At 36.9% G+C, this 21679-nt stretch overlaps 3 protein-coding genes across 5 annotated transcripts; 2 read left to right on the plus strand and 1 right to left on the minus strand.

The window, feature by feature from the left end:
* Positions 1-6826: 6826 nt before the first annotated feature.
* On the plus strand, positions 6827-10717 carry LOC18019296 (outer envelope protein 61). Its single transcript, XM_006400641.2, has 11 exons — positions 6827-7197; positions 7669-7899; positions 8127-8183; positions 8318-8446; positions 8638-8715; positions 8813-8883; positions 9003-9052; positions 9190-9364; positions 9522-10059; positions 10153-10296; positions 10389-10717. The coding sequence occupies exons 1-11, from the start codon at positions 7102-7104 to the stop codon at positions 10533-10535; spliced, it is 1716 nt and encodes a 571-aa protein (XP_006400704.1). The 5' UTR covers positions 6827-7101; the 3' UTR covers positions 10536-10717.
* Positions 10718-11026: 309 nt separating this feature from the next.
* LOC18019297 (E3 ubiquitin-protein ligase RHF2A) lies at positions 11027-13857 on the plus strand. Its single transcript, XM_006400642.2, has 9 exons — positions 11027-11260; positions 11576-11710; positions 11803-11849; positions 12049-12111; positions 12217-12325; positions 12426-12784; positions 12884-12988; positions 13081-13424; positions 13525-13857. The coding sequence occupies exons 1-8, from the start codon at positions 11255-11257 to the stop codon at positions 13391-13393; spliced, it is 1137 nt and encodes a 378-aa protein (XP_006400705.1). The 5' UTR covers positions 11027-11254; the 3' UTR covers positions 13394-13424; positions 13525-13857.
* A 500-nt stretch (positions 13858-14357) lies between these two features.
* LOC18019298 (replication factor C subunit 1) lies at positions 14358-21633 on the minus strand. Of its 3 annotated transcripts, none has more exons than XM_024155937.1 (23): positions 21538-21633; positions 21289-21330; positions 21029-21154; positions 20265-20732; positions 20112-20179; positions 19956-20031; positions 19815-19876; positions 19582-19727; positions 19266-19414; positions 18999-19187; positions 18786-18907; positions 18479-18686; positions 18098-18151; positions 17417-17586; positions 17133-17223; positions 16775-16950; positions 16446-16485; positions 16050-16174; positions 15742-15814; positions 15541-15633; positions 15202-15448; positions 14968-15024; positions 14359-14774 (listed from the first exon to the last, which is right to left on the minus strand). In XM_024155937.1, exons 2-23 carry the CDS (start codon positions 21289-21291, stop codon positions 14629-14631), a joined length of 2889 nt encoding a protein of 962 aa, XP_024011705.1. In that variant the 5' UTR covers positions 21292-21330; positions 21538-21633; the 3' UTR covers positions 14359-14628. The 3 variants fall into 3 exon arrangements, with proteins under 3 accessions (XP_006400706.1, XP_024011705.1, XP_024011706.1); XM_024155938.1 differs by having other exon boundaries at positions 21289-21406; positions 21538-21632; XM_006400643.2 differs by lacking the exon at positions 21538-21633 and having other exon boundaries at positions 14358-14774; positions 21289-21359.
* Positions 21634-21679: the final 46 nt, after the last annotated feature.

Consider the following 21679-nt stretch of genomic DNA (forward strand, 5'->3'; position numbering starts at 1 on the left):
ATTAATAGAGTATTTGCACTACATCGTAACAGAACTGATGATAACTAAAAGATGACAATGTTGTATTTCTTGAAAACACGTTGTGGACGATAAAGAAACAATATTATCTAATTAATTCATAAACTCAAACTGAAATTTTCTTATAAAATTGTAGGCCATCTGCTTCAAAAACTTGTCAAACATCTACAAAACTGAAACTTTAGTTTGTCAGATTCATTGCTAACTCCAGGATCTTATAAGAATGATATTCGATATTATGAGGTACAAATGTTTAAGGGAAACTAAAATTCATGTAAATGGAGATACGTAAGTAAACCGAATATCATAAATGAAAGCCACGGAAGAAAGAATAGAAATTATACCCGTGGTTTTAAATCGATCGATTTCTAATTGATGCCGTTAAGGAAAATCTATTCGTCAAAAAAAAAAAAGTCTATTCGTCAAAAAAAAAAAAAATCTTGAGCGACTACACAAATGTACCCGAATAACAGTTTGAGATTTATTTGTCTTTATTTTTTATATTTATTTGTTAATGCATGCAGGATCCGAATTGTAGTAGCAGTTATGTATTTTACAAAAAGGTGATGTACTAAAGACATTGAGATAATGACATCACCAGACTATGAGAGAAGGAGAAGGTATGGTGAAAATGTGTCTGCAAGCAATAATGTGGATATATATACCCACAGAAATAGTCCAAATTAATCCTTAAAAAAAATAGTCCAAATTCGAGGTTTCTATCTAATTATTCAACTATCATCCTTCTCCCTTCCCTTTTATTGAGTACTATATTTCAATACCGCCCTTTTAACATAACTGTCACACGTTAAGTCGTTAACTGCTCAAATAGTAAATAATCCGTCGGAAAATTGTTAATTTATTGTTGGTCAAATTAAAAATCCGAGAGAGAGACTGTCTCACTCTGAAGAAATTTAATTTACTCGGTAATAAGTTTATGTGTATCCTGAGTGAATTATATCGATCGTGTAATTTATTTTTTCAATATTAATACATATATATGGTTGAAAAAATGGAGTAAATTTTGGGCCACCGGTGAAGTCAAATTAAAAGAATTGCGGCTCAATGAGATTTGTGATTGTGAAATTATTATTTTGCCTTCTATATAAATAATACTCTGAAGAGGGAGTGAGGGACAGAGGTATGGCAACTGTTACCCAATTTGGTCTCTCCTTTATTTCCGCTTTGGCAGCGTTTTTTCTCCAAACGACTGTGACAGTGAAAGTAATTTCTTTATTACAACAGTTAACTCTATTCATACCATAATAATCCATTTTCTTCGTTTTCTTTACATCACTGATGTATATATAGTCCCTTTTTCGATTAACTTCTCAGTTTTTACTGTCCAGAATAAAACTTTATCACACGTTTTTACCACAATCCAAGTCTCACTAATAAGATAAATAACTAAAAAACTATACAAATCGCGCACAACTAATACATACTTATACTCCCTCTATTGTTTTTATCAAGATCAATATTAGTACACTATATATTTTTTACCAAATTCAACAATAATATTTTCTGCAAAATCATCATAAAATCTACTAGATCAGATAACTCACTTCCAACTAAGCCACTGCTTCACAGCTGTTCTCATCATCTCTTCTTCTCTTCATCTACTCGTTTCTTCTCAGTCGCTCAATCACCATGGCCACAAATGCTGAAACTGTCCCCTTCTGTTGCAATTTGCATGACAACTCCCTTATAATCTCTAGCTGTGACCTTGTAGAAAGGTGTCTTGCGATGTTTCCTTTTGTAATACGAAATTAGAGGAGGCAAATTTTTTATCCTATATTGCACTAAGAAAACCAGTGATTTTAAAGCATTGAACTGAGCACAATTCTGGTTTTATAAATAGCTTTGACACAATTTTTATTTATATCACCACGTGTGCCTCCATCTTTCCGACCGACCCGACGTAGGCTCCGCTACTGAACCCACCAATATGTGTATCAAAATTCAGTCATCATCGTAGAAAGGTTGTCTGAGAACTCATTATGTAACGGTTTAGAAGAGATATAACATGGATGTTGGTGTTGGATTTTGTTTTCAGATTTAATGTATGAACAATCTTGGGAAGTTAAGAAGTAGGGTTGTCCAATCTAGTTTTTGGGTTGGGATTTTTAGGTTTTCTTCCAACCCTCTTTGGATATTCAAATCTTGCATCCACAATGTATTTAGTTATGTTATAAGTTGTCAAACAAAATTGAATCAAACTTAAGGTTTATCATGTTTATACTTCCTATACAAATTCAATTTTTTTGTATACCCTTTTGATTTGTGGAAATTTTGGGTGATTGTAATTAAACACGTTTTAACTTTTGATTTTGTAAGATTTATGCCCTTTAAAAAATTAAAATTATTTTTTAATAATGAAAATCTAATGTTCTACAAACTGAAACTAACATATAGCAAATTAAAAATATTGTTTAATAATTCAGATTGGATGTAAAATAATTGAATTTTATGAGGATATGCTCTAGATCTGAGTTTAGATCATTCTCTCGGCGTGCAGGTCATGTATGTATGGGACAAAGAAAGAGTCAATGGATATATTGGGGGCAAAGAAAGAGTCAATGGTTATATTCGGGACAAAAAGGAGTGTGGTCGTTGGGTAAAACTTGCACGGGAGAGTCAATAATTACTGCTTGGAGTGTGGTCGTTGGGTAAAACTTGCAAGGGAGAGTCAATAATTACTGCCTCGAGTGTGGTGGTTAGGGCCTGGTTGGGTATCAAACTTGTCCATTCATCTCCCTTCAATTAATCTAGCCCATTTAATTTTGTCCGGAAATATTATAGACGATTGATCTGGCCGTAACTAGATCGTAGAACTATACTCTTCTAAATGTAAATTTTAAATTGTGATTTCAAATATATTCCACTATATTTATTGTGGCGATAACTTTAGTTATTGAACTTAAATCGTTCTTGGTTGCTCCACATGAAGTTTCAGTTTAGATGAATGAAACTACTTTTTCCATTACAGTTTCTTTTTGTGTGTGTGTACGTTGTCCCGGACCAAAATATGATCAAAATGTAGTCTCATAAATTTATTTATCAACTTTCTCTAGATTCCATAATCTCCATCTTTTTCTCTTTTCAATTTGGAAATAATTGGGGTATCGTAAATTATGAAGTATCGCATGCATGTGCTGCATGCATGACTCACTGTTTATCATTTAGTTGCCAACTTTGGACCACCCAGCTTCGTTCGTATTTATTTACTTTTAAATTTTAATTAATAGATCGCCTTAATTTAAAATCTCAAAAAGATGTACTTGACGTAATAAACGTTTTTTTGGAATCAACATTCATTTAACTAAAAGAAAAAAAAAACTGCAGTCGAAATATAAAGGGATGGGAACGTGATTCTGCTCGCTGTTGTATAGTTCCTTCTTACTCAAATAAAAAATATATTTTTTTTGTAACACCAAAAACATATCTATGTTGGGTTTTTCACTTTTTCTCAGTGTGATATATTATAATTATATTTAATTCAACAATTAGTTCCGAAAAAGATTTATGAATGGTTTTCAAAACAAAAGTACTGATATACATAATAGTTTATTTCTACTTTTTCTTTGGTCGTCAATGGTGAATTATGTTTTAAGAAAACATCTTACCATGTGATATTTGAACAGTAGAAAAAGATACTCCGCTAAAAGAAGAGTAATTTCAAATGAGCAGTAACTTTTTTCCCCAGAATAGTACACATCAGAACAAAAACCAATCATAATTAAAATTTGAGAAAAAGTGGAACTGAATCTGATAACATGCTAAACTTGTTTTAAAACGAGAATAAATTAAAGAAACGGGATAAAATGCAGATAAGACGGGTGATGTGAATATGTGGATAAAGATGCAAATGATTTTAGTTTTAGTTGTGTTGGAAGACCACCAATTCTACCAATCAGAGCCTTTTCTGTGGGATTCCATTCACACCAATGCACAAGTTAGTATAATTATTTTGGTAGTCACAAATCGAATCTTTAATTATAAGAAACTTTTCACCAAGAAATAAATCTGCTACAGATCACTGATTTTTGTATATAAAAAAAAAAAGAAATCTGCTACACACATCAGCATGCATATGCATATAGCAGCCCTTCAGCATTCGTAGTGGCTAACCCGCTGTATACAAAGACAAAATATACAAACCAAATGTTACTTTCTCTCTAATGTCAAGTATGATGTCATACGACTCATATCCATCTTTCGTGAATCAAACTTATCAAGAATTCTTAATTTGGTTCGAAGATGACATGTGATAAACGTCATTCGGTTTAGAAAATCAAATTGAGTGTATATATGTCACAACTATGTGTGCATGTATATTCCTAGTGTGTATGAATTAGAGCATTCGTTTTAATGTCACAACAGTTTCCGTCAAATCTGTAAGCAGTCATGGGTTAATTTGTTCACATATTAAAATACTGTTTACAAAATTTCAACTTAAACGAACCGAAATAATTCGCTGGTTTAATTTTAAAGGCATAGCTATACGGCGATTTAATAAGACTGGAATGTTCATCTTCCAATGGTAATTTGTGTACAGTATTTTTGGTTCCTTCTATGAGTTTATGAAAAATAATCAATAATCTTACTAGGAAATGCAGTATCTATTATTCTGTCTCAACTCTCTACGATGGACGTCTATCACTTTATATACACGACCTGTTGTTCCAGTCTAATATAAAATTGTTTTCTTTAAAAAGGAAGAGAGTTTAATTATTGAAATTTCCCATTACCATGGTATGTAAATATTATCAACCGGTAGATTTTTTTTGTTTGGTTTGTATGTATATTCACTTTGAAACTTCTAACATACGGAGTCACAAAAAAAAAAACATACGGAGTTATAAATTTTGTGTGTCTTGGCTAGTGTTAACTAATGTGAAGATATTACGATGAACAACTATTAGGTGTGTCGATATATTCTGGTAAAATTAATTTCATGTAAACTAAAACTGAATTTCTGCATAACTATACATATTAGAAGGATTAAACGTAGTACATTTTAGAAGGATTAAACTAATCTCTAACCACTTTTTGTTTTTTCCGAACAAAAAAAAGAAAATCTGTTTCACCGCAATACAAAACCATAATGGAAGGTGGGGATGAGAATTGATGTGACGTATCTTAACCAGAACGGCAATCGTACAACTTGCTGCTGTAATATAGAGAGAGAGAGGGTCCTAGTGACAAGTGGCATGCCACGTGGGCCGACGTTTAAGGAACCAATCAGAGTGAAACTGCCACGTGAGATCACTCCATGTCCCGACAACAATCAAAGCTTTCTCCTTCTGTTTCCTTCCACCATCCTTCACCTTTCTTTTTCTTCTTCTTCTTTAATTTTTTTTTTTTTTGGTAAAAAAATCTTCTTTAATTCTTGTTATCGAACTTATATTTGCAAAAATACTTTTGGACTTTTGACGAATTATTTTAATGATTTTGTTGTAAAATGATGAAAACAAAGAATTTTGGAAGATTACAAGCCACTAAAAAATAAAAACTACTCCATATATGAACACGGTTGCGATAAAATAAAAAATAAAAAATATATCAGAATATCCAGTATGATACGACTTCTTTTAAGTTACTGCATGAGAATTGTAAACGTTCAACTTGATCTGAGTTGGATGTTGAAAAATCCACTACCCACACTATATCGTATCAAGAGCCAATGAGATGATGGAATTTAAGGCGATCAACCTACTTTAGAAAATATATAAGTAATCGCTTAATTATGTTTACGAAAATGAATCAAACTAGTAGTATATTGTGTAAAATTGTAGGATTTTTAAAGGATTTAGCGCATCTGGATATGTTTCCGGGTTGTTGCACTTATGGGTCAGAGTCAGACCTTCCAATTATATTATGCTTGAATAGTGGATCTTTTTTTATTAATACTAATCATTGATAACTATCTGAATTGTGTTTTTCTCTCGTGTTTTGTGATGTGAAAAAATTACATAGTCATTGAAGCATAGACAGCCAAAAAAACAAAAAACAAAATGAAACATATATAGATATAATGCTCTTTGTGAATAAATCAAAAAAAGTTTTCAGATGTATATATGTTTTCAGTTAGATATCTTTTTATTCGTTCTCTACTTTCTTCATATATGCGGATTCATGGTTAAAGTCATCCTCTTGCTTCGGCAATGCGTGCTCGAAGATCTTGAAACATCATGAGTAACAGACCTACATTGACGAATAACATGTCATTTAACTCTGTTATACGTATATCCCTTCAATTATATGTTGGAAAATTAGTAGCATAACTGGTAAATATTAGCATATTTGGCCCTGATAAAAAAGGCGCTGCTGGATCTGCCACTGCCATCATCTCGAGCTCGATCCTCTTATCCTTGACTTGATAGCCAACTTCTACTTTGCTTAGATCACTGGGCTTCCACGAGCTGGACCTAGTTTTACTTTGCCTCAACAGTCTCTTCTAATACGCTACTAGGCTTTGCTGGGCCGATTTTACGTTCATACATTTTGTTTAGGAGTTTTTCGTTGGGCCGATTGTCAAAGAAATAGAGTTTAACAAAGAGTTTTAGATAAAAGAAGCACACAAAAAAAACATGAGATTGGTTTCTGCACATCCTTATCCAACATGGACAAAGGACATGTCCCGTTGACAAAAAAAAGAAGATAAACGACATGCACAATTGATCCTAAACATCGGACGCTAATTAATACTAATTAACTAACTAATTAATAATGGCACGTCATTGCCTCGTTAAAGAGGAAGGGTAAACTTGTAATTTAGCACTCAAGGCATATTCCGGTCGGTGAATCGAGGAGGTTGAGCAATTGAGTTTGCAATTTGTATGTATATATAACAAATTCTCTAATCGCTATTGGAAAGTCGGCAACAATTCTCCTCAGTTTTTCCGATCCTCAATCTCTGTTTTCAAATTCCAACAGGATATTTAGCCTTTGTTTCAGTCTCGATCCAGATTCCGAGCTATCCCTTTTTCCGGCGAATTTCGATTTGAAATTGCGCGAGAGGTTTGTTGATTTTTTTTTTTACCCCCGATCTGATCGCAGAGAACCGCATCGAAGCTTACGATGTTTAACGGGATGATGGATCCTGAGATGATTCGTCTCGCTCAGGATCAGATGAGCCGTATGACGCCTGCTGATTTCGCTAGGATCCAACAGCAGGTTTCTTAATCTCTTCATTGATTTTCCTTTGTTCTGAAAACGATTATTGAGAGCTTTGCTAGTTTCTAGTAGCGTGATTTAGTTTTCCTGCTGTTTTTTTTCTTCTTTGCTTTGATTGATGTGATCGTGATTATTGCGCCTTGCAATTGGATTCACTTAAAGCTCTTGTTGTTGCTTTTGCCCGTGATTTCAATTAATCTCGCGTTTCCAAGTGGAATGCAATGTCTCTGTGCAATATTCTGCAACTCTGTTCTCCTGAGAGAAGCAATTCTCGAAAGTTACTTTGTAGTTATGTTGTAATGACAGACATAAGTACTTGTATGTGTTAGCAAACAAAACAGAAAATAAGAAACCAGTGAAGATACCCGGAAACCAAAAAATTAGAGTTTATTATGGTATTTAATTTTTGATAACGGTTCTAGGTGATTTTCACTCTGTTCTATGTATGAATTTATGCCATTGTTATTACAGATGATGTCAAATCCAGATTTGATGAAAATGGCAACTGAGAGTATGAAGAACATGAAACCCGAAGACTTGAAACAAGCTGCTGAACAGCTCAAGCATACTCGGCCAGAGGATATGGCTGAGATCGGCGAGAAGATGGCAAAAGCTTCTCCTGAAGAGATAGCAGCTATGCGTGCCCAAGCCGATGCTCAGTTTACTTATCAAATTAACGCAGCTCAGATGCTCAAAAAACAGGTAATCTTGGCTTTGGGAAAGAGGGAATCTTTGATTTCTTGTATTTGTCTGTTACAGCTATCACCTAGCTGAAAAACTGCTGACAAAGAATAAAACGAAACAGGGTGGGTTGCCAAATAAAATCAGGGGTTTTTCCATAGCAACAACTAACACTTGTGTCGGCAGTGAGTTAATCAGAATGGATGTTGTCTAAACTTAAATCTCATTTTGCTATTATATTTTGGCAGGGAAACGAGCTTCATAGCCGAGGAAATTTTAGCGATGCTGCAGAAAAATATTTGCGTGTAAGTCTGCATACGTATCTTTTGTCATGCTACTTGACTTTCCGGTTTCTTTGTTGCTAAGAAGAGTTTTATCTGTAGTTGTATTCGATTTTTTTTCCCTGCTTCTCTTACAATGCTCCTGGTCCATATCTTAGGCGAAGAACAATCTGAAGGACATTCCATCTTCGAAAGGTGGAGCACTTTTGTTGGCTTGTTCTCTCAATCTAATGTCATGTTATTTGAAGACGAATCAGCATGACGAATGCATAAAGGAAGGCTCTGAGGTACATGTTCTTGATTTTCTGAAAATTTATAGATGCGAACATCTCTAGGAAAAAGAGAGATGGCAATATTTTGGCTTCTTTTTTTGTTGTTGTTGTAGATGTAATACATGATATGTCATACAGTGTTTCAAGATCTACTCAATCCTGTCTTGGCGTTCTTCTGATAAATTTACATTTTTACATTGATTCAGGTTTTGGCATATGATGCAAGGAATGTCAAAGCCCTTTACAGAAGGGGTCAAGCTTACAGAGATCTAGGGCTGTTTGAAGTGAGTTCATCTTTAGCTTGTGGAAGTTTATCCTTGTCATATATGTGCGTAATATGTCATGAATCTATGTTTGCTCATTGATTTTCTAAAACTTAAGGATGCTGTCTCCGATCTAAGCAAGGCCCTTGAAGTTTCCCCTGAAGATGAGACAATTGCCGATGTGCTAAGGTATGGATTTTTTATTACTGGTAATGTTAACATTTTTTTAGCTCTGCATACATCAGAGGCTTAAATAGCGGCAATTTAAAAATAAATTTGACTAACTCCTAACTTTATTTCTAATGCAGAGATGCTAAAGAAAGATTGGCTGTTGAAGGCCCTGGCAAGGCATCAAAAGGTATAATTTTTCTTTAGGCTTTGTTTGGAAAAATTTGGTGTATTTCGTCAGACCAGACATTTTATAGATGCATCGATGATCTGCTTCATCCATGAGTGGCGAACCAACTGAAGATTATTATTTCTTTTGGCTATTAGGTGTGGTGATTGAAGATATTACTGAAGAAAGCACTGTTACTTCTGGAGAAAGTAAAAAACCGTCTAAAGAGGTTACTGGGTCCCAGCGAGAAAGCAATGGTGGTGGTCATGCTCAGGGCGTAAAAACTGATGTTGATGGATTGCAGGCACTCAGAGATGACCCTGAAGCAATCAGGTGCAACACCATTCCAGACTACTTTTTTGATTTGTTGTTTCATCTGTTTGTCTTCTAATCATCACTTGAGGAAAAATATTAAATTATCCCTTTTCTGCTACATGTGCACGATTTTGTATAACTTTATTTTTATTTTTATTCTTTCTTTGGTCTGCAGAACGTTTCAGAACTTCATTTCAAAAAATGATCCGGATACACTTGCTGCTTTGAGTGGAGGCAAAGCTGGAGATATGTCACCAGACATGTTTAAAACTGCCTCAAGCATGATAGGAAAAATGTCTCCTGAAGAAATTCAAAAAATGGTCCAAACAGCGTCTTCGTTTAAAGGAGACAACCCTTTCGCTCCAACTGCAACATCTGCCGAAAACGGGTTTGCACCCACCCCTGACATGCTCAAACTCGCATCTGATATGATGAGTAAGATGTCACCAGAAGAGCGTGAGAGGATGTTTAACATGGCATCGTCTTTGAAAGCGAACGCCCCAGTTTCAACATCGCACAGCGATGCAGAAGCATCTGCGCCACGAGAAAGTTTAGGAGCGAGTGGGCTTAATAGTTTTGTAGGTGAAGCTAGTTCTTCGGGTAATTCCTTCATGGCTCCAAGAAGTGGTTTAGAACCAAGCATCCCTTCCGCTGCGCCTGCTGACTTGCAGGAACAGATGAGAAACCAGATGAAAGATCCAGCAATGCGACAGGTTTGGTCATTTTCGGTTTTTATATTCACCTATTTAGTAAACAGAACGTGATTGTAGATGTTGATATAGTGTTTTTTCTCTTGTATTTGGTAGATGTTCACGTCTATGATTAAGAACATGAATCCGGAGATGATGGCTAGCATGAGCGAACAATTCGGAATGAAGCTTTCTCAAGAAGATGCTGCAAAAGCTCAACAAGCCATGGCTTCTCTTTCTCCTGAAGACTTGGAGAAAATGGTAAGAGGACATTGCAGAGGATGTGAAAACATGACATTGCAGAGTTGATTGATTGTAATACTTTTGTCTCATATGTAAAATTGTTGTTGCAGATGCGATGGGCGGATCGGGCACAAACCGGGATAGAGAAAGCGAAGAAAGCAAAGAAGTGGCTGCTCGGTAAAGGCGGGTTAATCTTTGCGATATGCATGCTCATTTTAGCAATTATCCTTCACCGTCTCGGCTATATTGGAAGCTAAAAGGAAACACAACGGTCTCTTAAAAGACTCAAATCTTTTGTCAAGAGATCATTCTTAGTTGGGTTCGTAGTTTGTAAAACTGTAACATCGACTCACTCGTTTTATCTTTTTCTTTTCTCTCGGCTTTTTGTTTGGTGGTTTCCCTTTTCTTTAACCCACTTTTGTCTAAATTTCTTTCCACCTTCTGTAGTGTTTTTTAATATTAGAGAGAATATGATATATCTTTTCAAGATATTCGTTATTTTATAGACGTAATTATTCTTCTGTCTCGTACCTTTCTAGAGCAAGAGTGACAAAAACATTGTCTTAGGTGAAGTGAAAACTGAGAAGAAAAGACAAAAAAAAAAAAAAACTGAGAAGAAGAATGAAGTACAAGAGAAGGAAGCACATAATCTGGGACCCAGGCGTTGATTTTCGTTAATGGCTTGAATTAAATTTTAAGTAAAAAAATAGAAAAAAAATGAACGTCGTGAGTGAGAGAAATGAGAAAGAGAGAGAGAGAGAGTCAATAGAGACCACGCGCAGAGAAAAGAAAAGAAAAGAAAGGGTCTTTGTCTTTGTCTTCTTCTTCATCATCTCCCTCTCCTTTTTCTCTCCATTATCTTCGGGGGAATCATGAATCTAGGGTTTTGTTTTCTCTCTTAACCCTAGGTTTCTTCTATCGACTTGATCAGCCTTACTATCTCTTTCATCTCCGTTAGCTCATCATCGCGATTTATATGGAGGTTAGGGTTTTTTTTTGTTTGTTTCCCCGTTTGAATTTCATTTGTGCGCGGAGGGAATCCAATCGAATCCCGTTAATCTTTGTTGTTGTGAGACAAAAATGAGCTTGCTTGTATTTTCGGTTTGCGATTTTGAAGTAGAGAAATTTTGATCTGATTCCTCGTAATTGTATAAACTCTTTCATTGAAATGTCGTTGTTTATCGAATTTGGGATTCGAAGCCGTGTCGAATTGTGAACATTTCTCTAGATTTTCCGTCTTGGCTCATGGATTTTGCATTATTGAAAAAAATCTTGGTATCGAACGATTCAATTTCAGGGAGCAGGAGATACAACGACGCCTGAGGGGCATCTGACTTCGGCAGCAGCTTTTGTTGAAGGGGGAATCCAAGATGCTTGTGATGACGCCTGTAGCATTTGTCTTGAAGCCTTCTGCGAAAGCGATCCATCTACTGTATTTAACCAAATTATATATGTTTTCCCTTTCATTATCTCCCATTTGATTCCATTTCTGATTTCTTTGTTTTTGTTTTTTTAATCTCGCAGTTGACTAGCTGCAAGCATGAGTATCATCTCCAATGCATTCTTGAGTGGTAAGTGTGTTTTTTTTTTTTTGTGGTGTGGCCGTGTGGGGAGTTTTCATACTCTCCTTGTGAACAAGCAGAGTTTTTTATGAGGAAGTGAGGATATTCCATAAACAAACTTCTCAAGGGGGAGAGAAGAGGAACTCTCAAATAATCTTGTTTGTGCGAGCTTATTAGACCCGTGGTATTTATATTTCAATTTTTGCAGGTGTCAAAGGAGTTCACAGTGCCCAATGTGTTGGCAATCAATTAGTCTCAAAGACCCCACAAGGTTAATATTTTCTCCTCCTAATACGCATTAGTTGTCTTTATTGGTAATTTTATCATGAGGCAACCTGGATAGAGGTTTTCAGCTATGTTTTGTCAATGTTTCCAGTCAGGAGTTGCTTGAGGCTGTTGAACAGGAGAGGAATTTCCGCTTCAATCCATCTAGAAATGCCACCATATTTCGTCACCCAACTCTCGGTGATTTTGAACTACAACATGTATGCAACTCTCCGCTTATCCTCTTGATTTGATTACATCTCTTTGCTAGTGAATTATCTAAGCAGAGCTCTATCAATGTACAAATCTCTTTAATTGCAGCTCCCAGTGGGTGTGGATAATGCGGAGATTGAAGAACGAATCATTCAGCACTTGGCTGCTGCTGCTGCTATGGGACGAGCAAGACATGGGGCAAGAAGAGAAGGCCACAGAAGCAGGTCATCAAGTCAAGGTCATCCACAGTTCATGGTGTTCTCTTCGCATCCTAATGCTTCGCCTCCTCCACCTCATCCTCCCATGCCTTCCTCTCCATCTCAGAGAGATGACAGTGACACAGTCACAAGCCTTCCTCACTCTCCTAACAATACTTTAGGGGAGGGTTCTGTTCAGTCAAACATGCAGCAACCAACTTCTTCACATCGCCGCCAGGTTTCTCCATCGGCATCTGATTCAAACAGCAGGTCTTAACCTGATTCTCGCCCTTTATAATCTCTTATTACCGTGTAGTTACATGCAGCTAATTTGAGCCTTCCTTTGTTTTACACTTTTACCATACACAGGTCTCTTAATCAATCGTCCCCCAGTGATCAAGATAGAGCTGGACCATCCGAACTCCAATCATTTTCAGATTCTCTGAAGTCTCGATTAAACGCTGTCTCAACGAGGTATCCCATCTCTGTCTGGCTTAGCTTTGGTTTTATATGTTTTTTTTTTTTTGTTTTGATCAGTTCTAAGTGATTCCGGATGCACAATGTAGATACAAAGAATCGATATCAAAGAACACAAGGAACTGGAAAGATAGGTTTTTTTCTCGCAACACGTCCATGGCAGATCTTGGCTCTGAGGTTAAAAGAGAGGTCAGTGCCGGAATCGCCACTGTGTCCCGCATGATGGACCGTCTAGAAATGAAAGAAAACAGTAGACCCGACACTGCATCTGTATCAAATGGCTCAGAAAATCACACTCCTGAATCAAACAATGAGCATACTAGATCAGAAGCGGGTGATGGACATTCTTTGAATGAAAGAGATGTTAAAGGAACATGTGCGGCTGGTTCTGGTTCAGGCTAATAAAACAAGTGCCAGCATCTTGTTGGCAAGGGTAAATTTTTACACCCTCGATTTACTGATTCAGCTTGGCATTATCAAGTGGTTTTTCATCAACTCTAAGATCTTGTTCTGTGTTTTTTTTTTCTTTGCAGAGACGGGGAGATGTTGTTTATTGTGAAATCCTGATATATATATAATATATACAGAGTCAGAAGTTTCAAACGTGTGGGAGCATAGGAGGAGTTTCTGATTCTAAAAAAAAAATAATAAAAAAGGTTATATGACCAAAAGGAGGCTTGCCTCGGAGACGAGACGCCTTCTTCTGTGTTGTGTTATGTCAAAAAACTAAAAAAAAAAGAGAGTATAGACTGTTGTGGGTTGATCGGTCTGTTGTAAATTGACATTGTCGTGTTCACTTTACGGATCTCTATCAATTCTGCTTAAATGCTACTATTATATGAATGTTACTTGCTTATCTTTAAAAAGTTGGCTAAGTAAACCAAATTTAATGTAATCTAATATATGGTTCTGATGAATGTTGTACCCGATCCCTTAAGACTTGCACCCTCGAGCAGAAATAGAGTTGATTTTGCTATCAAAACCAGGGAATATAGCTGCAGCAGATGATTATTCCTGGATTACAATCATAATGGCTGTTACTCGGTTAAATATAGACCGAGGAGCTTCACAAATGTGGTAAGTAATCAAACATGGCAAAGTTTACGACCTACCTTCGGCATCAAGGGTCGGGAAGCAAACTTCTGTGCCAATACTGTTGCGAGAAGAGCATCTTCTTTTGTTGGTTATGAAGCTTCTCTAGATTGTAGAGTCCCTAGTTGGTTACTACTGTAAGTGTTATTGGAGAAACAGGATGATGTTAAAAGTGGTATGCTTTGAAGTTTATGTTTTTCTAAAAACTACTTTTTACCTTGTCTTTTAAGTTAAACTTCTACAGAAAGTATCCATATATTCAAGACTTATGTATCTGCTAAGTACACTCATTATGAAGTTTTGTCTTGTTGTGGTAGTTTTTTTTTCTCCATATCAGTAAAACAGCAAATGGCATTTTGCGCTCAATACAAACTAGAATCCGCCCTTGAAACTCCAGAAGCAGCCTACATTCAGTTGCAAATCCAGTAAAAGGGAAAAAAAAAAAAAAAACTAAAATCCTCTGTACCCAAAAATGAACACTCCAGAAAGAGACATTTCTTAGTAAAATTGCCGGAAAACCGAAACGATTTGGCTTCTCTGGCTTCTCATCTCTTTCTCTTGGCACCAGAGCCTCGTCCTGCAGCTTTCTTCTCAGAGGCATCTGCTGCTTTGCCTCTGCCTCTGCCTTTACCCGCTGCCTTTCTTAAACCTGAACTTCCAGCTCCTTTCACATCCACTTCAACTTGAATCCCTGCATGCAACCCGATTATACAGTTCGTTTAAGACTTAGATATGATGCTCAACAAAATCCCTCCCAGAGAGATATGGATTAAAGAGTTTGGCAAGTCGTCGTCGTTTAGAGCCAAGATGTATCAAGTTTAGTTCTAAGCTGACTGGTTTTCTAAAGGAAAACACAGCTGATCAAAAGTAGTAAGAAGACCGACCTCTAGCATTCAGATTTTTTAGATTTGACTCCAGCTTTTCTCCATCGGTTGCTTCTTCTGGAATATTATCAGTAGCCAAAAAAGAGAAACCCAGTCAGGATTACATCTGGTCAAATAGTGACTATGTCCCATTAGATATTTAAGGTAAATTTCTTATATTTTCTGAGGCTGTCATTGATTATACAGAACAAGTTACCTGAATCTACTATGATAATATACAAAGATGCACAGTACCTGAGTCTTCAGCGTCTGATTCATTTTCTTCTTCGTTTTCTGCCAACAGTTCACCATCTTCATCTTTCAAACTTTCAACACTTGGTTCAAGCATTGCAGCTATTCTCTTCTTTGGCGCCTTTTTCATTCCCGGAAGCTGAACCATGTCAGCAGCACGTACCATTCTGGTTTTATTCGTCTCATTATATTTTTTAGTCAAAGCTGATTTAACTGCAGGTGGGACACCCTCCAATGGATTTGCACGTCCCTGATTTGTAAAGTTTTGCAATACATTAGAAAAGATTCGTTGTCGCAGCTGTGGCAGTGATATCCCCCCGAAAAAAAGGAATTCGTGTATACCTTAAATTTTGCCAACTCCATAATAGTATCAAAGTCCTCCTGGCTTATAGAGTAGGAGTTCATGAATTCAACAACTTCTGAAACAGCTTCATCCTGGGTAAATATTTTCACATATATACGATCAAGTAACAGGTAACATAAAATATCTCATCGTATTAACCTTGTCCTTGGTATTCTACAAACAAGTGTATAGTGTCAAACCTTAGGTAGTGTCTGAAGTGGGCTCGTCAAGCGATTCAAGAGAAGGGGAAGGTAATCAACACGAATAGTCTCCCTGTCGTCAATGTTGGCGTTAGTCAGAAAGTTGGAATAAGAAAATATATCACATGACATTGTAAAAAGAAAGGCAGGAGGTCAAGAAAGTTGACTCTTCACAAACGGATGAAATATGAAGAGAGGCATTGTAACAGTTAAATACACACTGTCTAAGTAGTAAATCGTAACAGAGGGAAATATTTCACTAGCGGAAAGAGAGAAATCATAAAGCTAACTGTACAGGTGTAAACTACCTTCCAGAGCTGGATTCACGGGAAGCAAGGACATGAACATGCAGATCCTCCAGCAACCTTGTATTTTTTCCTGCAGTAGAATTCTTGCCAAGCCACCCACCAAATCTATTGAAATTACGTTCTCCCTGCAGTCAATAATTGTGTCCAAAACTATGCATTGTTAATAGCATGATATTTTAGGCCGCTTCAGAGCTACTAATTGGAGAAACAGCCTCATAACATAACCATAACCAATAACCATACGCAATAGTAATCATGCTCAATTTTACAACATAGAAAACTTTTACCAAAACCTATTTTATAAGCAGAGATATGCTTCATCAGAAAAAGGAGGCACACTGAATGATATCAAAAGTTTCCAGGTTACATCCATTTGATGTAATGAAAGACCATTACCTGCTCGAGCACCTCCCTTGATCCATGCAACAATGAAGCTCTATTCAAAAAAAGTACACGTTAGTTCTCAACTATTAAAAAGCACATCATATTCAATCCCTGGAATTTGACACCGGAGAACAGAAGTCCATAACAAAGACACAACACATATAAACATACATGGCGGCATAAATTTTTTTAAACTCGATCTCCGTCGAAAGCATAGAAACAAAATGAATGCGGTAGGAAATGGAAATGTTCATCGGCAACACAAACCAGGTAGAGAGAGGAAAATAGCAATCTTGGTAAAGAATGATCAATCTTATTCTCGACAAGTGGAAGCAACTTACGGGAGAATAGAAGATGCAACACAGGAAGATAGAGAGAGTTGCCATTGCCTATGTCTCCGAATCTGCACGTTGATAATATCTCCATCTGCAATAGATTCAGCAGCACGAGCAAGCAACTCCATTCGTTTTGCCTCATCTTTGCCGGTGGAACTTGGCCTATAATTGAGATAGTTTTCCTGCCAGCACGAAAGAAGATAAACAGTATTTAATATTAACGGTAAATGGGATACAAATTTCCTTGTTCTGTACAAATGTGAGAATCTGTTCTAGAAATATCTAATGTAAAAGGTAGCAGGAAATTATTTTCGTTTTCAAAAGATATGACAAAACAAGCTCACAAGTATCCAAAAATATAGACCTGTACAAGAAGGGGAACCAAATCAAAATCACTCATGCTAAGGTCAATCCGTTCATCCATTCTCAGCTTCCCACCATTATAACCAAACAACCTGAAAGGAAATCATTAACAGTTAAAACAAGGTGAACTCTCCAGAGTACTTAAAAATGAATTTTCTACTACAAAATAAGAGAAATAACTTCTATATATAAAACAGCTATAACCTCAGATAGGCAATGCCAAACACTTAGAGATACAATACTATGTGCATCGATGAATTAAGCTAAAATGACATGAAACGTTACTTGTCAACAGCTGTGAAAGGCGAAATATCTTCATCCTTCGCACTGCTTAGCAGGCGCTGCCTGATATCATCGTACTTGATGACTGACATGGACAGGCTCATATATTGTAGCTGATTTAGGGCCAAACGTATGTCACCATTCACTCTCTCAGCGAGTTCCTCCAGGGCAATCTGAAAAAAAGGAAAAACATATGATGTGCAGGGGGACAATCTGTGTAGCACATAACGCCCACCACCAAAATGCTTATGAGATTAAGCAGAAAAAGATGAAGTACATACATGACCAGTGGATACAGATTACACAGGAATCAAATTCTATTCTTAAACGTTTGTTTCATTACAACTAGCATTCAATTTCCCAAAGACTTAAATTCCAGAAAATAGCATCAAAGATATCAAGTAATGCAAAAGTAGGCTTTAGAAAGAAAAGAGCAATGAGAATGTTTGCTCTTTACCTTGCATGACACATATACTTTACACCAAATTTAATACTTCTATTCTCTGTTTTTTTTTTTTTGTTTTTGATAATTATTCTCATTTGTTTGATTAGTGAAAGGAGCATGACATGAACCAGATTTTTTGCAAAGACAATAGTCCCAAACTGAAGTAAGATTTTGTAGAATTGGCTAGCATTGACTGACAGTATCTAGTTAAAGTAAAAAAATTGAGTACAGAATCTTACTTCATTAACTTCAAGGCCTTCTGCCTTAGCAATATGTGTCAACCTTTTTGCCATCTGTAATGAAAGGCAAGTTCATAAGAGAGCCGGCATTCCTAATGATGGAACAAAGGATATACGACCATCCAGATCCTCAATGCAACTAAAAATTATAGTATTTCTTTTATATAGGTCGACATCTAAGCAGGTGCAAAACTTTAGGTATTTCCACAATGGCCCTATCTTCTAAGTAGAAATAGGGCACTTCTTATCAACTACTATAAAAAGAATCTGATGGTGAAAAAAAAAGATAATCATGAGATCTAGGATAATAATGGCAATCCTGTGCACAATCCTATGATAAGAAAATGCAGAAAAGGAAAAATACAATCATCATAATCCAACCTGCTGTTTTGTGGGCTTCCGGAAATTGAGGGGCAGGCAGTAGTTTACTAAACTTTTCAGTTTCTGACTGTATCGGTCATTACAAATGCAGATGATAGGAATTTTTGATATTTTAATGCTAGCAATAAGATCTGCTACACCTCCCCTGTCGCCTGCAGACATTCCATCTACTTCATCCATGATTAGAACCGTCTTTGGGTGCTTTGACCTGAAGATCAAATCTTACTCCAAGTCAGGGAAAAAAACAAGTACAGTATCTAGGATCAGTTACCAACATTGGGAGGAATAAAAACAAACAACAACATACCTATCGATGTTAGCAGCAATAGCTTCGTTATTGACAAGTTCTTTTACAGTATTTGCATTGCTACCACCAATTCCTTTGGCGATATTCGAGTTTGCCTTTCCACGACTGTCACTAGCATTAACCTAAAAAGAAAGTAAAAAAGTATATATTTCAAGCAAGGAATGGACAAGGAATTGATCATTAACCAATGAACTGAAGCAAATATGAACTAACCTCAACTGCCTGGAAACCAAGCATCTGACTAACCAACTTTGCTGATGTTGTTTTTCCAATACCAGGTGTTCCGCTCATAAGCACAGCCTTCTTGGCACCGGCATCATTTAATTTCTTCCCCTTTCCTTTACTTCCAGTACCCCCAAATTGATCATGCCAATGGGACAGCCAGTTGTGAAGCTGAGTAACCTGCAATCAATTTGATATAGGATCCATCATCTTCATGTCGTTGAACAAAAAGTGAGAGACAGTAATCTCGATACATACCAATGACTGATTCCCAACAATCTCATTTGGAACCTTCGGTCTGTATTTTTCCGTCCATGGCAAGGAAGTCTGGATAATTTTCTTTTTTGCCTTTGCTGGTGAGGAATGTGGGGGAACCTTGTTGGGTGAAATTTTCGCTACAAGTTTGCCTAGAAATGATTGTGATAACTGTTAATTGTAGGGATAATGAGAAGAAACGGCAACTGAGTGAATTACCCAAGCATTGATTGAAGCCAAATGAGCAATGTCTGGAACCAGGCTAGTAAACTTAAGATACATACCCAAAGTGCATGCTATACAGCAGTACAGTTCATACCTCTTGTCTCTTCCTTCTGAGGACTTATCTTCAGCTGTGCACTGACTTTTTCAGTGCCTTTGTTGGTCCTTTCAGGTAGAGACTTTTTAACGGGTTTAGAGGAACGGATCATGTCAAATAGGCCATCCTCTGTAAGGAACTTAGTGCTGAAAAAAATATTACAAGTCAGGATGCTCGAAGACCAAAAAACCTAAAAAATTTACTGTAATTGTATGCAATTACTGAACACACACCCCAGCTCTTTAGCCTTTTCGGATTTCCTTCCGCCGATGTCTTCATCGCACAAAAGGTAAGTCTGCAAACAAGAATTGTAACTTTATGTCATTACCTTCAATCCAACAAAAAAAAAATGAAACCAAGGTGTGAAGAAATACCGTTTTCTTGCTAACAGAGCCTGTAACACGACCACCATGTCGCTTTATCAGATCTTCTGCTTCTTCTCTTTCTAAACTGCAATGTCAAGAGGGTTTAGGAAACTGTAACACGAAAAACAAACTCGGGAAAGCGAGAAGTATAGAACAATGAAATACCTATCAAGTGTTCCACTAATTACAAATGTCAATCCAGCTAAGCAATCAGGGTTGCCTTCAGGAACTTCCTGAAAAACAGAGATAGTTCACTAAAACATGACGACCCCAGGTAATCATGTTAAGATAAGATCCTCGGTCAAGTACAGTACAGACCTTTTCTCCTTTATGCGGTGGGTCTTTCCTTTCACCAAAATTCATAAACCCACCTCGCCCTCCACCTCTACCTCTTCCACCAGTTGAGGCCCCTGATGCAGCTCTACCGCCACGGCCTCTTCCACCTGATTTTAGAGGAGTCTCTTTTTCTTGGGCATCTTCACCATCATCATCCTCGTCAATATCAACGGCTTTACTTGTGACTCCTCTGCCTGATCCAGACTTTAGTTTTTTGCTGGGAGTGCTATCACGAGTCTTCCTTGAATTAGGTACCTCAAAATCATCATCGTCATCATCAACCTTGATAGCCTTTCTTGGACGGGACTTGCCTAAATCATCAGAATCTGTCTTAAGTTTCCTCTTGGCAGGAATTTCTCCCACCTCTTTCTCATCTTTAGCTATTGTTTTATCTTTACCAAAATACTTGCTCGTTTTTCTTCTAGCAGCACTTTCCTGGTCTTCACTAGCCTGTCAATCAGCTCCAAGGTTTTAACAGAAATAACACAGATTCCAGTAAACAAACCAAATGCATATATGATTATAAGAGAAACTAGCATAATTGTGTCGCCTATAACTCACTCTCAAGTGGCTCTGGAAACAAATAAAAAAAAACAAACATGTGTTTCAAGTTTCTCCTCAAAATATGCAATGAACATAGAGAACACGTGACAAAGCAAGAGCCACTAACTTTTGTCCTGCTGACCAAACCTACTACAGTGTAACTAAGATACACCGATCAATACATATAGAGCAGGAAACATTACCTGCTCTGATTTTATGGATGCAGTCTCTGCAGCACTAGTCACAGCAACTGCCTTGGAAAGAAGTCGATTTGGAGCACTACCATTTCCCTTTTCATGGGCTTTCATAAACCATTTCCGAATATCCGACTGCAATTCAAGTACAATAGATGCTATATCTATCAGCCCACATACTTCAAACCTATTAAATCATGTACCATTGTTTTCTTCTTCTGGAGAATCAAACAATATAACGGGAGGAAGAAAACGAAATTTCAACTCACCATTTGCCCGTGTGGAGACTTCGAATACCAAAGAGCAAAATGCTGCAGCAAACCACAAATTAGAAGTCGGAATTAAACGAAGATACGTGATCCGATGAACTGGAAGCATGCATAAACCCTAGTAACAGTCAAGATCAACAGAATCCAGCAATAAATTTTCCCGAGGCAGAGGCTTCTAAATTTAGGGTTATGTCCATCTTACAGAATAAGGAAAAGAAGAAGAAGAGAATAAGAGAAACGAAACCGAACCCTTGCTTCTCCTCCGGCGAATTTTCTCGGCTACAAGCGATTTAGGCGAAGAAGAAACGGTCGCCGTGACTACTAAAGGCACACCTCTTAAGCAGTAAAAGAGAATGTTTTTTGGAGAAGTTTTAATTTAAACCCCTTGTTT

Source organism: Eutrema salsugineum, unplaced genomic scaffold, assembly GCF_000478725.1.
Source record: "Eutrema salsugineum unplaced genomic scaffold, Eutsalg1_0 scaffold_2, whole genome shotgun sequence".
NCBI lineage: Eukaryota > Viridiplantae > Streptophyta > Magnoliopsida > Brassicales > Brassicaceae > Eutrema > Eutrema salsugineum.